General features: G+C 38.9%; 1 protein-coding gene across 1 annotated transcript in view; it reads right to left on the reverse strand.

Annotated features, from left to right (window-relative positions):
* The window catches only part of LOC112053124 (apyrase), a 31,480-nt gene extending 14,358 nt beyond the window's left edge, over positions 1 to 17,122 (reverse strand). Inside the window, exon 1 of the mRNA XM_052883104.1 lies at positions 16,959 to 17,122. Coding sequence (XP_052739064.1) covers positions 16,959 to 17,107 — 149 coding nt within the window. The 5' untranslated portion in view covers positions 17,108 to 17,122. The remainder of the gene's footprint in view (positions 1 to 16,958) is intronic.
* Between the last annotated feature and the right edge of the window lie 254 nt (positions 17,123 to 17,376).

Consider the following 17,376-nt stretch of genomic DNA (forward strand, 5'->3'; position numbering starts at 1 on the left):
TCAGTACTAGTAGTAGTAGGTAGGTAGGTAATAAATCGAGGTCAAGTTACTCGTAAAGTAAGTTCAAGGTAACCTCTCACTAGGGTTGCTAACTATAGAAACTGTATTTGAGTATTATAATAAATAATATAATATCTATACTAATATTATAAAGCTGAAGAGTTTGTTTGTTTGTTTGATTGAACGCGCTAATCTCAGGAAAAGGAAAAAACAAGGAACAGGAAAAAAAAAAATTCTTTCAGTGTTAGAAAGCCCATTCATCGAGGAAGGCTATAGGCTATATATTATATAACCCGTATTTCTACGGGAACGGGAACCACGCGGGTGAAACCGCGTGGCGTCAGCTTAGTCTTTAATAAAAATGGATCTTCGAAATGTATGTGACCGCATAACTTTCGAACGACTGTACAAAAATTGGAAAAATTAGGGTATGAGTAGGGTAGGGATAAGGTTAGGGTAGATGTAGGGTGGGAGTAGGGTAGGGTAAGGTTAGGGATAGTCCTGGATTAGCCTGTAAGCTATTTAAGCCTTAATCCGGCAAATGGGCAATAGAGAAGAAGTGCACATAAGTCAAATCGAAGCTTAAGCGGGTCCTAGTTACTATAGTATATACTAGCTGACGCCGCGCGGTTTTAGCCGCGTTGTTCCCGTTCCCGTAGGAACACGGGGATAATATATAGCCTATAGCCTTCCTCGATAAATGGGCTATCTAACACTAAAAGAACTTTTCAAATCTGATCAGTAGTTCCTGAGATTAGCGCATTCAATCAAACAAACTCTTCAGCTTTATAGATTTTTTCATTTACAGGAGAAGTAAAGGAAACAAATGAATATTATTTTTAAGATTTTAACCCTATACGTTATTATAAAGTCATTGCTATTTTAATTCGTCTGCGAGACATAAGACGTGATATTTCGTCATAATCATACGTAATTAAATACGAGCATATTGCTCTTATCGACAATACCTACAAGTAAAGATTATAATTAGAATGCAATGGTTCCAAGGTTGCATGTAAGGGTCCAGTTACATTTTACACAAATATTTTAGGAGTCATTACAGATAATCACTGGATTCTTTGGTTCGAAGGGCGTAGGTTCGAATCCGATCCGGGTGACCTCCAATTTTTTGTTGCAATAATCCGTTACTTCAAACGGTAAAGGAAAAACGTCGTGAGGAAACCTGCATAGCCGAGAATTTTTAAGAGTTTATTTGTTTTTTGGATTGATTGAACGCGGTAACCTCAGGAACTACTGGTCCGATTTGAAAAATTCTTTCTGTGTTAGGTAGCCCATTTATCGAGGAAGGCTATAGGCTATTAATTATCCCTGTATTTCTACAGTAACGGAAATCACGCTGGTAAAACCGCGTGGCGTCAGCTAGTAATATTATAAAAATCGAAATTTACTAAAATTATTTTATCGTAATTACATAAAAATTCATAAATTTTTAGCTTCCTGTAAAATGTCACGTTTAATGTAACGTGACATTTTGCAATATTTGAGCCATAAACATTAACGCACACGATAACATTTGAACGCCCATACAAATCTAACGATCAGCGAATCTAAGACGTCATTTATTCGAGCCATTTTCTATGGGGCATTTTCCAGGGATCCATGGACAGCCGCAAATCTGACCCTTCAAATTCCTGTAGCTCCGAAAGTAATGATCGCAGATACCCTGTTACTTTTACAAAATTGCTTTACTATTAGCATACTCCTAATTTATACACAATTTAAAATCTGTCATTATCGCTATTTCCAAAAAGAGTTTTAACTGAGAATTTCTTGAAAGAAAGAAAAGTTAAATATTTCACTGCCCGACCCAGCATGGGATTCAAAGCCACATAGGCTGGACCACCGAGGCAATAGTGTCTAATAAATTACATCCATTGTCAATAGGTGGATAGGTTCTCACAACGTGTCAGTCATATGTAAATGAAGTCTTATTGTTGTGGATATTTACGTTTTGCGATGTTATTGAACAGACAGTGTTGGTGTTTCGCTTTAGATTAAAAACACTAATTACAATTCGCCAAGGCTGATATAGCATGCATATACCTTCGTCTGCTTCTACATACGAGTACATGACAGATGATTTTAACTTGCGAGCCTATCTACTTCATGAAAGTAATGATAATCATTGTGCCAGTGGTCATGATAACAATTTACTTAATTATTACAATTTCCTTTCACACACCTCATTATAGATTCCTACCTACTAAGGATATTGCTACCGAATATATACCGAAGATATCCCAGACGTCAGCCTCGAACAACTTAAGAACAACAAGGGACCAGAAGACGGAATCACGGCAGAACTCCTGAAAGCGGGTAGAAAACTAAACTTAAGGTCCTTCAGCGATTGTTCAATTCCGTCATTCACGAGGGCACAACACCTAAGGCATGGCACAGGATCGTGGTGGTTCTGTTCTTCAAAAAAGGTGACAATATCTTACTGAAAAATTACAGACCCATCTCGTTGTTGATTCATGTCTACAAGTTGTTCTTGAGAGTCATCACGAATCGTCTCCCCCGTAGTTTTGACGACTTCTAGCCTCCCGAACAAGCCGGTTTCCGAGCAGGCTTTAGTACCATAGACCACTAACATACGCTGCGACAGGTTATACAGAATATCGAAGAGTATAAACAGCCACTTTGCTTAGCGTTTGTGGACTATGAGAAAGCCTTAGATTAGTTGGAAACTTGGTCTGTGCTGAGGTCTTTGCGGAGATGCTGGATCGACTACAGGTACATCCAAGCGTTAAAGTATTTGTAAGAAAGCGCCACTATGTCAGTATAGACTACACTATTTACCTACCTACATCGGCATATACACCAAAATTATATTAAATTCACGTCGAATTGGCTTACCAACACATTGATAAGATAAAAGGATGAATAAATAAACTAGTTTAGTAGATAGATATGTAGGTGTTAAATGTTTATGTTTAAATAGTTATTTCGAAGTTAGTTTTCACTTATAGATAAGTGAAAACTAACTTCGAAATAGCATAGCGCCAAATTTCGAGTTCTCAACACGTGGCGTATGGTTTCACTAGTGTTCAACCCAGCGGGGTATACTATCTTTATTCGCAGTTCGGCAAAAAATTTTATATTTACTATAATTTTCTTGCGTTCGGAGTGTAGCAAATCAGTGCTACTAGAATTTTAGCGCGTAGGAACTTATCTATACTTCATATCTATCTATCTATCTATCTTCTATAATATAATATACCTACTTATTAATAAAACTGTAACAGATCAAATTCTGTACATTGAAAATATTTTGAAAATTCAAGCCAAGCCGAAAATATTTTTTTTTCGATTTTTTTTGTTTGTCTGTCTGTCTACCCGTATTTTTGTTGACCGCACATTACTCTGAAACTAATAATGAATTTTAACGAAACTTGGCACTATTTGAGACTATAATACGATGAAGGTTACTGAATTTTTGTTAGAAAGAGGTGAAATTGGGGTTGAAAGCTTACGTCAATTTTCACGCGAACGAAGTCGCGGGCGTCCGCTAGATATGTAATATTACAAACAGGTAAAGTTTGTGTTTGTGAGATTGTCCAGGGCAGGTGATATCTGGATTTACTGCAATGGTTTTGAAAAGTCTTTTAACAATTAAGGTACCTACCACATCCGTTGTATTTATCTAGATACGACGTATAGGCACCTACTTTAATAGTCCAAGATCCGGCATAAGAAATATATATCTCCATCTGTTATGTATATATGGGATAAGATGTAAATGATAGAACATATTCACATTGACAAATTGCAAATAGGTTGCCTCGTTAAATTGCAACCAAAAACATTTTTCATATAAAATTACCAAAAACAATTATTTACAATTTAACGGTAACAATAGTATTAGTGTTACCGTTAAATTGTAAATAATTGTTAGTTTATAATCTCACTCGCGAAATTGTAATCTGTCGATATATTGTGAACTAAACATGATGATTACAATTTAACATGTTATTTTTCGGTATATTAAAATCTAACGAAGTGAAACCGCTGAATTGCAACCTTAAAACGTCAACTGTCCGAACTTGCCCCTCGGCCTTACAGCAGAACATTCAGTGTCCATAGAGTTAGGAATGAAACACACGTCAATCAAATAAAATACTTCAAGAATTGTGGCATCACGTATTTATTTATTTAATCTAAAGACTGACCTAAGTAAGGGCAACCGATTTTTTATGTTCTAACCTACTACTACTTATACCTATACTTATATAATAATTTCAATATATTAAAATTATACTCTTGTTTTTTTTCTTTTCTTTTTTTTTTTAATTTTTCCATTGTTATTTTTTACTATTTTTATTATGCCCGCTGTAATATAACTGTATCTATGTATGTAACTCTATAATAAATTCATCCTGATTGACAATTTAACGGTTTCACTTCGATAGATTATAATATACCGAAAAATAACACGATAAATTGTAAACGGTATGTTCAGTTCACAATATATCGACAGATTAAATTATCGCGAGTGAGATTATAAAGTAACGTATTTTACAATTAAACGGTGACATAAATATCTATATTTTAAAATTTAGGTGTGTAATTGTGTATACTCACGTCCACTAGGTATTGAAGATCTGATATTTCCACGTTGCATAAACGCTATGTAATGGAGCTCTGGTCGTAACGACTTTGCCTGAAATTAAAAAGTGAGGATCAAGTGTCAGGAATCCCGAAACTCTGTTTTTGAATATGAAAATGCACAAGGGAAAACTTGAAAAATAAACTTTTCCCCCACATCATATCCAAAATTCAGCTTTCTGAGTTCTAAGCCGATTTTTCAAGAAAGCCGATTTATTTCGGAACAAGTTAATTGTTACTAATATTAGCTGTGAAATTAGTTTGACGTGTCAGTCTGTCTGTGGAACCATAGCTCCCGAATGGATGAAGCGATTTCAATTTAGTTATTTTTTTGTATTATAGTTGACTGATGTTCGAATGTTCTTATACATGTTTGATGAAAATCAGTTGAGCCATCTAAAATAGTAGGGGAACCGAAGAGGGGATTTTTGCAATTATTCGAGCGCGGCAGAAAAACATAAAGGACTATACCTGCACGTTGTTGAGTACCTTACCTGCACGTTGTTGAGTACCTTCACCAAGTATGAGCCCTTAATATTGGTGGGTACGTTTAGGGCAAACAAAAAAGCGATTATTTTTTTACTTATTTTGAAGGAAATATCCTCCTAATTAATCGCTAAAATTTTCTCGACAATTTCAGTAATAAAAATTGCTTTTAAAGTCTGTAGTTTTTTTTCCACCGCTAAAAGCGAAAAAAGTAAATAACCATTTATTCTGCCTATAATTTAATCTACCAAATGTAATCGAGTGGGGTCTCAAATGAAGGCGCGCTGAAAGAGAAAATCGATGATTTGATCGAGAGTGTTTTTAGTTTCGTTGGATTAGAAAGTTGGTGGTGGGAAAATTGGGACATGGAAATCCATTTATATCCACACTAGCTGACGCCGTGCGGTTATACCCGCGTGGTTCTCGTTCCCGTAGGAGTACGGGGATAATATATAGCCTTCCTCGATAAATGGGCTATCTAACAATGAAAGAATTTTCAAACCGGACCAGTAGTTCCTGAGATTAGCGCGGTCAATCAAACAAACAAACAAAATGTGAGTTAAACATGTATTTTTCAAAAAAATAAACTATCGAGAAAAGTTTTACAAATTGTGTATTTTGTATAGTCATAACGAAGCTAACACTTTGAAATATCAATTACCCAAATATCAGGCTCCTAACTTTTCCAGAATCTGAGATCCAGAACCATTTGTAACCACCAAATTACATATTGCACTCTTAAATTGTTTGTTGATAAACTGTGCACATCGAGTATGGCTTTAGTATAGGTACTAGTCGCTAAATGTGGGTACTTAACTACTTACATATTCAGTCATCGAGTCTACCAACACATCGCCAAGAGCACACTCTCCGAACACACAGTCCTCAAAACGCAGCGTCGTCTTAGTCTCGCCTATCACCTCCTGTTCAGTGCTCTGGACCAATGCTGCATATGGCGCCAACTTTGCCTTGATATCCATGTCTGACACACAAACAATACATTTAATTATGTACCTACCTATTTTTATCACTAGGTACTAACAATAATTTAACCTTTAAAATCATGCACCTCCAACTTTCAGTTATATCATTAGCAACCCATATTCGGCTCGAGCACGTTGAGCACGAGTCTCCTTTCAGAATGAGAGGGGTTAGGCCAGTAGGTCACTACGCTGGCTCATTGCGGATTGGCCGACTTAACACACCTAGAGAATTCAGAAAATTATCTGCAGTTATACAGATTTCCTCACAATGTTTTCCTTCACCAATTGAGACACGTGTTATTTAATTTCATAAAATGCAATCATACGCGTCGAATTGAGAAACTCCTTTTTTGAAGTCGGTTAATAAGATAGATTTAATCAATAAAAATACGTCAAAACTATTCCCGATTTATTGAAACAAATATCGAGTTATATAACATATAACATTGATCACAATATATTTTGAATTCTGCAGAAGGTTTTATATATAATACGAATTTAGTCCACCTTCGGAATCGGCACCGTTGGTTTTGGAAAATACCTCTAACTACTTCAACAGTGGAATTCATAGACGTTGTAGAGTAGTAGACTAACAGTAGAATTCATAGACGTTGAATGGGAATCCCCAGAGGATCATTCACCCGCTGAGTGTCAAATTCTCAAACAAATTATAGAGGTTAAATTCGACACTCAGCGGCTGAATGATCCCCTGGGGATTCCCATTCAACGTCTATGAATTCTACTGTTAGTCTGCTACGACATTATGGAATATTTGACTTAATTTTTGATGATGCTCTACGAGGCACAGTAAGGTAACATCATCAAATGCTCAACTCCGGGATGAGAATTTAACTAAAATAATTATCTTGGACAAAAAATGAAATCTCAATATCTCATAGCCCGACTCATAGTCGTACGTAGAACCTAGGGAGTGTGTGGCTAGTCATGACACTCCCATGATATGCGGGCGACGGGGGGAAAGGCCGAGACATCGTCCGGCCTGCGTGAACCTTCGGGAGTGTTACGAACGAATTTGCCAAGCTTTATTAAGGCTTAAATGCAAGACAAAAATGCTTACCTTCTGGTTGGCTTCTGTCAAGGAAAATCGGTCCGCCGTTCCACTTGACGTAATTGCCGCGAGAGTCGAAAGATACAGTCAAGTGACCCAAATACTTGGTGAACGCTGAAGCTTGAACTATTACGCACTTAAAATTATGAAAAAAGTATTAGTTAAAGTCATAACATTCAAGTACAAACACTAATTAAATTAGTCTCGTCATACATAATTAGATAATATTATTATTATCTCTCTCTATTCCTATTATTTTTGAAAAGTACACTCAGTAGCCTATGTACTTAGGTGTATTTTATTAGGGGTGCAAGTCATAGGTACAAGCAGTGGCGCGCCTAAGCTTTTTAACTAGGGTATGCACTATAAGTAAAAATTGGAAAATTCCTTGTCCTAATATGTATTCTGTGGTCCAACATAGGTTTGTATTGAATCCTCACGGTATGCAGTTTTGCATCTATGAAGTGCACGCTATAAGATACCATACCAATTTTCCATTTTGTATGATTTGTACCTACGTATAGTGCCTACTCTAGTTAATAATTTTGGCATAAAGTAATTCATCCTCATCATTATCAGCCGATGGACGTCCACTGACGAAGGCCTCTTGCATGGAATTCAAACACAACGGTCTCGAGCCGCCAGCATCCAACGGCTATCTGCAACCCGCTAGATATCCTCGTCCCACACAGTGGGGGGGTCACTCAACACTGCGCTTTCCGGTGCGGGGTCGCCATTCCAGCACCTTGGAACCCCAACGTCCATCAGCTCTTCAAACTATCAAACTATATGGCTTGCCCATAACCACTTCAGCTTTACGACTCGCTGAGCTATACCAGTGACTTTGGTATACGAATCTCCTCATTTCTAATTCAGTAATTTAAAATTATAAATCAGAATAAATTTTTGTGCCAATATTTACCTTATGCTCCTCATTTTCGGAGGATTGAACAAAAACAGGGTACGGTCCTGCCACGTTTTCTCCACTTGGCGCTGTCCCGTTCCAGAGAAGAGAATGTGAGTGACCACCCACTATGACGTCTACATACTTGCCGGCATTCTGGGCGATTAGTCTGTCAATTAAAATTAGTCAGTCAAAGCAGGTCATTTTTTTTTGTCGCTGGGAAATGCGCATAGCTGGGCAAATAACTCGTTAATCTGTTAATCGTTAATTAACGAAGTTAACATTTTGATTAACGGATTAACTTTTAAGTTAACTTTTATAAATGCTAACGGACACGTTAACTTCCGTTAATATGCAGGAGTCCGTGAATCGCTAATCCAATACCTACTATTTGCCGCCGGGCGGCGCGTGGCAGCGAGTGAAACAAAAACAAAACTAAGTAGATTGGGTAAATTACCTACCCAGTAGTCAGCCTTGTATAATTAGATTTGATTTATTTCCATTTTAAATATTAAACACTATACATAAAACAATGACTGTTTTCTGAACGGTTATTTGTTTATTTTTCCAAAGCAATCAAGATAATACTATATTTATGTTAAAATTATAGATACAATCAACAAAAAACAAATTATGGCACTTTTCCCCAGAGATCATCCTCATTTTTCCAATGGTGATCTCATACATTGATATAAAAATGTATAGTTTTACACAGTCATATTAACGTTTAACGTTAACTTGCGTTAATTCTTTCGAAATGTAACGCTTTAACGTTTAACGAAGCTAACTTTTTTTGTAGCGTATTAACAATTAACGAAGTTAACTATTTGATTAACGGTGCCCAGCTATGGAAATGCCATTACGCATCCCGCCCGGAGACTCCACAGTTGGAGCTGTATAGTCTACGGCCGGGTATGTGGGACTGATCACCAGAATACCCACTAAAACCCAGCGGGGCCACCTGCGTCCTATTGGGATGTAAAAGGATCGCAAAGTGCATGCACTTTTACATCCCGACGCGCTCTTCGCTTCATTTTGAAGTGTCTACGAGGGTGGGATTAGACAGTAGGTACCCCCACATGGTCATTTTTTAGATTCGTCTGGAGGATGCTAATATGGCATGTTTGGTTCATGACGACATATTAGTATCCTCCCGCGCTGGACTCTTCCTTTCGCTGGCCCGCAGCTGGGGGGCGTTTCCTCCTTCAAAGCAGGTCAGGATTAACTAGAGTATCCACAAAATTTAAACATCCTTCACCAATACAGTTTCGCAATGTTTCCTCTGGGCAGGAAAAGCATTTTTGCATATATGAAGTGCACGCCACAGGAGTACTAATGCCTTGCTTACATCATCATCATTATCACCTGATGGTAAGTGATGATGCAATCTAAATGGAAGCGGGCTAACTTGTTAGGAGGAGGAATCCACACCCCTTTCGGTTTCTACACGACATCGTACCGGAACGCTAAATCGCTTGGCGATACGTCTTTGTCGGTAGGGTGGTAACTAGCCACGGCCAAAGCCTTCCACCAGCCAGACCTGGATTGATTAAGAAAACCTCAATCGGCCCAGCTGGGGATCGAACCCAGGACCTCCGTCTTGTAAATCCACCGCGCACACCACTGCGCCACGGAGGTCGTCAGTTGGATATAGGCCTAAAATACATGGCTTTCTTTGCATTTTACAATCGCCACCTTTTTGCTTGACGCCTAGCATAAACATAGACGCCTATCTACCTAATTAAATATCTAATAGGTAGTCCAAGATACGAGGAACATTTTTACAATTTAGTAATCAATTATAAAAATCAATCTTCATCGTGATAAGACGCCCAACTTTTTTAATATCAACACAGTATTTACGCTGGAGGGAAATGGGAATATTTGCCATAATGTTTAAAATGATGATATCTGTTTAATAAGCTAGTGTACTAGGTAGGTAGGTTTCGAAAATATGTAGCAATTATTCAATGTCAAAAATACACACCTAATGCATCTTACATACCAGTATCATTATCAACCCATATTCGGCTCACTGCTGAGCTCGAGTCTCCTCTCAGAATGAGAGGGGTTAGGCCAAAGTCCACCACGCTGGCCCAATGCGGATTGGCAGACTTCACACACGCAGATAATTAGGAAAATTCTCTGGTATGCAGGTTTCCTCAGGATGTTTTCCTTCACCGTTTAAAACACGTGATATTTAATTTCTTAAAATTCACATAACTGAAAAAGTTGGAGGTGCATGCCCCGGACCGAATTCGAACCCACACCCTCCGGAATCGGAGGCAGATTTCATATTCACTGGGCTATCACGGCTACACTATTAATTCGGCTATCAAGTCTATTATTAGTATCATAATAGAATTCTATATCAGTAGCCCAGAATCCTAGGGTACATTGTAATGTCCATTCTAGGGTGGGCATTTTTGCCCCAACTGGGACTTAGACCTCTTGATCTGCAACTTTATTAAGATAATACTCACTTATCAACCTCAAGACCGCAATGTGACAGTACTATGATAATATCGACTCCCTTTGCGTTGAGTGCTTCCGATTCACGTTTGACAGCTTCCAGCGGGTCGGTGAACTCTACATTGCCAGCTGAGGACGAAGTCTAAAATAAAAAGAAACAAGAAGATACAATACTGTGTTAACCTGTCAAAATACGAAAAAGGATTTACTGCGCTGTATAAAATTTATATACCCTATGTCACTCGCGCTATTACTACAAATCTTTTGATTTATTTTTGATTTATTAGTATTAGATAATAGTTCTTGCCTTAGTGTCTGGAGTGATAACTCCAATAATACCAATCTTCCTGTTATTACGTTCTATAATAACATGTCCCTTATACAACCCTTGCAAGATGGGCTCCTTGCTAGAATCCATGTTAGCTGCTAGGACCGGCGCATTAAGTGCTTGCAGATATGGCGCCAAGCCTTCTGGGCCGTCATCGAATTCGTGATTTCCGATTGCCTGGAAAGAATAGATGTAAATGTTATATAAAAACCTTCATAGGGTGTGATTAAGATTATCCAGGGACGTAGCTACACTGCACATGGAAAGGACTCCCGGGCTACAGGTGCCCTTTCCATGTGAAAACGAAATTAGTAAAATGTAATCCACAATCTCCCCTAATCTGGTGCTTGCCAGAAAAACAAAATACTTGCCTATGGAGTCAGTCAGAGTCAGTACAGTCGCTTCAGGAAAACTCAAAAGATCAAATTACTCATTGAGATTTTAAGTTTTAAGCAACTTTAACCTTTATCTTTATTTGGACACCTCAACTAATTTTGTTCCAAGCATGCGACGCCACTGAGGCTTATAAGTCTTTTATAAAAGGGCAGGGCAGGGGTAGGGCAATTGCAGGGCAGCGGTAGGGATAGGGGTCGCTAGTTTAAAATAATTTTCAATAGCTTAAAAAACTAAAAAATGCGCTTTTAGCACGCATTTTAGATTTGATTTAAGTCACGTGACTTTTTTTTAGTATCCTGACAGCAAACTCTTTTATTTGATATCCATATCATGGGGATGGATTTCAAACAGCTAGTCCACCATCTTGGGAGACCGCTATATTAGATTTATAATGACGTTTCTTAGCTTGTCATGTAAAGTCATCAGAACTCAGAGCGTGTGCAAAATTTCATCCTAATCGAAGATCGAGAAGTGGGTCAAATTAAGATTCCAAGATTTTCTTACATACATACAAGTGATTGGGGAGGCCGCCATATTGGATTTGTAATGACGTTTCTTAGCTAGTCATGTATTGTCATCAGAACTCAGAGCGTTTAAATGAAGTACCTAGATTACGAAAAAAGAAAATAATACATTACTCACATGCGCATCGTGTTTCAAAAGGTTCATAAACTCCTGGGTAACGTTCCACTTGAGAAACGTGTACCAGTTAGTGCCCTGGAAACTGTCGCCTGCGTTCAGAAGTATTGAGTTTGGTTTTTTCTGACGTAATGACTCGATCTTCTCGTAAAGTCTCGGGAAGCCGCCGAGGCATGAGTTGTTGTTTACTCGGCATATTGGAGACTTTATTGACGTTTCCTCGAATCTGAATGACAATGAAATAAAAAACGCATTTTTTAAGCAAAACGTTGATCACCAACTGACAGCCGTAGTAGGTAGTAGGTATTAGGTAGGTAAGCGAAGGGTGCTGGCGTCAGTAGCACAATCCGTAATTCTCTATGGCGCCCCACTGTTTTCCGGAGCTATGAACGTGGAGCTATACCGAAAAAAGTTGGAGGCAGTACAAAGAAGACTCGCTATAGGGATTAGCGGCGCATACCGAACAATATCCACGGAAGCGGTGCTGGTGATAGCAGGGCTTATTCCTATAGCCAAGCTAGTAAAAGAGCGTGCAACTCTGTTTGAAAGGAAGGATAGCCAATCTCTACAAGTACGTGAAGACACACTGACTGAATGGGAAAACGAGTGGACCAGAACAGGAAAGGGAACATGGACACGAGAGCTGATCCCCGACCTGAAAAGATGGCACAAACGGGAGCACGGGGAAGTAGATCGATGGCTAACCCAGGCACTAAGTGGGCACGGGGTGTTCAATACTTACCTGTATGCTATTGGCAAGGCACCGAGTGAAAAGTGCTACTTCTGCGGCGAGGAGGACACTCCGAGACACGCAATCTTCGAGTGTGCGGGCTGCGCTGACCTAAGAACAGCGGCCCAGGGGCCAAGGGGCAGCGTGGATGCGCAAAACCTTATTGCACGCATGCTAGTAGACGTGGAAGAATGGAGGAAATACTCTCAGATGCTCAGAGCAATCATGATCAGGAGAGAGGAAAGAGAACGGGCAGAAAAAAAGGAAAGCGAGGAATGATAAATAGATAAATAGAAAGTCAGTACGAAGAAATGCAAAGCGGTTCCGTACTGACTGGCAAAAAAAAAAAAAAAAAAGGTAGTAGGTACTTAGTAGTAAAGCGAGATTAGATTGAAGTTCAAGGTAACTTCTAACTAAGGTTACTAACTGTCTAACTACTATTACTGTAATACGAGTATTATATCTATATAAATAAAAATAGATCTTCAAAATGTATGTGACCGCATAACTTTCGAACGACTGCACCAATTGGAAAAATTAGGTTAGGAGTAGAGTAGGGGTAGGGTTAGGTCGAGGTAGGGTAGGAGTAGGGTAGGGTAGAAGTAGGGGTAGGGGTAGGCTTAGGGCAGATGTAGGGTGGGAGTAGGGATTAGGGTTATGCATAGAGTTAGGGGTATGGGCAGTCCTGGATTAGCCTATAAGCTATTTAAGCAATTGCTTAGGTCACCCCGTCTAGGGGGCACCAGAGCCGGGAAACAAAAAAGCAATTTAAAATTCAGCGCGTTTCAAATTATTAATATATTTTTTTCAATGATTTCTTTGTAATTCACATGGGCATAGAAAGGAAGATTGTTTGGCATCAAGTTACTAATCTGGCACTGGGTAGGGAAGAAGTGCACATTCAAAGGGGGAATTTTAAAAATTCCCGAACCACATTACATTTTGTATTTTTTTTATGATTTATAGTCAATTTTTTATTGTACCGTAACTGTAACTCTAAAAATGAAGAACTTTCCATACAAACTTTAAGCCCCTATTTCACCCCCTTATGATTTTACTATCGCGATACAAAGTATCCTATAACCTTTCCCGTATTATCATCTAAAATCGTGCTAAGTTTCATTTGAATTCATTCAGTAGTTTCAGCGTGATGGCCGGTTAACAAAAACACGGACTTCACAGACTATAGATTCTTACCTACTAAGGATAATGCAACCGAAAATGTCTTATATTTCCTACTTATGTATTAAATTATCCGTCGACCACGACATGAAGAACTACGAACTTTTTAATTCTCTTTATTAAAATATCAATATCCATAAACTCTACTATGTCTTTCTTTGCTACTATATTTGCCTTTATAGAACTTTCCCTACTATTTTCGCATAAAGTTGACATATTCGAAAATCTTTCCTTAGATGACATGTAAATAAGGTGATCTACCTTCCCTCCAAGCTACCGTCAGTGAGGTCGAAACCAATTGTTAACTTCAACAGGCTCATGATTACCAACTATTGTTAGATACAAGGCACTTTGTGGGACGAGTTGCTAGCATTCTCTGCGTAGTGTACCTAACACTGTTATAGCCGAGGAGTTTCCACTTACCATCAGGTGGATCATACCATGAATTATAATTTAAAAATACATGAGTAATATACCTAATATAATTTACGAAAAATATTGCAAATGTAACCTTGAGTGTGAAACTTACGCAGGTAGATGCCGGATTTTTTGATAAAAGTATCACTTTTTTAAACAATACGAGCAGTAATTGTTGCAACTGTATAAATATCCATAAAATATGTATCACACATGTAAGATTAGTTGCTACCTATGTACATGTACCTTCGTACATGTTTGATCAGTTTGCAAATAGGTACCTATACATAATAAATTATCGTTATTTATACAGTTGCAATAGATAGGTAAATAAAGGCCTCGCGAAACATCTGCGCTGTTGCTACTTCAGCCTTGCACCTACAGTATATTCTGCTTCAACTGTGCTTCAGCCTACTTTTTTTTTACAAGTTAGCCCTTGACTACAATCTCACCTGATGGTAAGTGATGATGCAATCTTAGATAGAAGCGGGCTAACTTGTTAGGAGGAGGTTGAAAATCCACACCCTTTTTCCGTTTCTACACGACATCGTACCGGAATGCTAAATCGTTTGGCGGTACGTCTTCGTCGGTAGTGTGGTAACTAGCCACGGCCAAAGCCTCCCACCAGCCACACCTGGACTAATTAAGAAAATCTCAATCTGCCCAGCCGGGGATCTAACCTAGGACCTCCGTTTTGTAAATCCACCGCGCATACCACTGCGCCACGAAGGCCGTCAATTTACCTATAAATAATACCTACATTACTAGAAAAAATATCAATCAAGTTGAGAACCTCTTCCTTTTTAACGCCCGACGCAAAAAGAGGGATGTTATAAGTTTGACGTGTCTGTCTGTCAGTCTGTCTGTAGCACCATAGCTTCAGAACGGATGAAGCGATTTGAATTTAGTTTTTTCTGTATCAAAGGTGACTTACACGAGTGTTTTTAAACGTATTTTATGAAAATCGGTTGAGCCGTTTAAAAGTTGTAGGGGTTGAAAGTGGCGAAAAACAACCGAATGTCTGCAAATATACTTAAATGGGATCAGCTTTTTGAATACCGTAGCTGCTGCAACTGAGATTTAAAATATCTGATTTGTGTTAATTAAAGCTAATTAAATCTGCACTAAAAAAATTGACTCAAGATAGAAAAAATTTAAAAATCCGAAAAAAAAATATTTAATTTGGTCACCCTAGGGATTTTTGGAAAACTATTCAAATTAGTTTTAGATAATTGAAATAGAATGCTACCTTTACAGGTCAAATTCTGTACATACAAGATATTTTGAAAATTTTAATGAGAGGGCATTATACTATACCTAATCGACACTGACGCCAAAAAAAAAATATTTTTGTCGGCACTGGGCATTACTCTGAAACTACTGATTGAAGTTGGCACGATTTGAGACCATAATACGAAGAAGTTTATAGAATGATTTGTAGCGAAAATACAATCAGAAACGGGTGAAATACTTTACATACATTTCACGGAGACGAAGTCGCGGGCGTCCGAGAGTTAACTAATATCACAAAGAGTGTGTGTGTGTACAGTTATACTAAGTGGTTGCACAGGGTACTACTGCACCGATTTTGAAAATTCTTACACTTAAGGTAGGTGCCAAATCCGTTAGCAATGTGGACTGTCCCATTCGATCCGTTGATGCTTCATATAAGACGCGGAGAGTTGCGCTGGGTTTTAGTGGGTATTCTGGACCTCCTGGTCCCAGCGACTCCCACATACCCTCCCGAGGATGCCGCAGAGGATGTCTCTTGCGCGATACTTTCAGAAGGGATGCGTAAAAGCATTTCCCAGCGATAAAAAAAAAGATACCAAATCAGTTGTATTATCTAGGTACGTACGCAGGGCAGTGACATATACGTACCTTAAGTACAAAATACAATATCTACATATTGTAAGGTATCATCATCATCATCACCAGCCGATAAACGTCCACTGCCGGACAGACTCATAGGCCTCTTGCATGGACCTCCAAGCACAACGGTCTCGAGCCGCCAGTATTCAGCGGCTCCGTACAACCCGCTTGATATCCTCGGTCCACCTAGTGGGGGGTCGACCATCACTGCGCTTTCCTTCTCACCTTGGGACCCCAACGTCCATCGGCTCTTCTAACTATGTGGCCTGCCCATTGCCACTTCAGCATCGCGACTCGTTGAGCGATGTCATTGACTTTGGTTCGCCTGCACATCTCCTCATTTCTGATTCGATCACGCTGGGTATGGTTGATAATAATACAACAATATATTATATCGATGCAACAAGCCAAAGAACCGCGGGTTTGAGACAGTTAAAAAAATACCTGGCATGGAAATTATCCTACTAATATTATTAACGCAAAAGTTTGTATGTATGTTCGGATGTTTGTTACCTACTCTTTAACGCCACGAAACGACGCCACGTCGTTCCGAATGGCAATAGATTTTACTCTAGATTAATACGTAGGCTACTTTTCATCCCAAAAAAAACATGGTTTCCCGAGATTTGCGAAAACTGATGATTTTGATGATATGAATGTTTGTTACTCTTCAACGCCTCGACTGCTGAACCGAATTAGCTGAAATTTGGTATTGAGATATATTATAGCATGGATTAACACATAGACTACTTTTTATCCTGGAAAAATCCATGGTTCCCGAGGGATTTGTGAAAAAAGTCGCGGGCGTCAAGCCAAAGAGGGAACCGCAGGTTTGAGACAGTTAAAAAAAATACCTGGCATGGAAGTCATTGTAATGTATAATATCCAACTCGTACAATTCTCCGATCGACAACGTTAATAAATTACCGATTTTCAAAACAAAGCCGACAGTGAAATTAAATAATAGGAAAAAAAGAAAAACTTTCAACACACTCGGACCCATTTTGTAAACAATTTCAGACAGAACTCGCTCGCGGTACGTTTCTACAATCACTGATACAAAGACAACTCGGTTGTCAATGATATTCTGATAACTCGATGAGTCACAAGGTTAGGGGCAGCGCAAACTATAGCTTAACTAGTTCGTTGATGACACTCCCATGATATACGGACGACGGGGGAGGAAGGACTGCGCGACTGTGAAGTGGTGCGCGCGAAGCGACCTCTGTGACGTAGCGGTAGATTTACAAGACGGAGGTCCTGGGTCTGGGC

This window comes from Bicyclus anynana, chromosome 8 (assembly GCF_947172395.1).
Source record: "Bicyclus anynana chromosome 8, ilBicAnyn1.1, whole genome shotgun sequence".
NCBI lineage: Eukaryota > Metazoa > Arthropoda > Insecta > Lepidoptera > Nymphalidae > Bicyclus > Bicyclus anynana.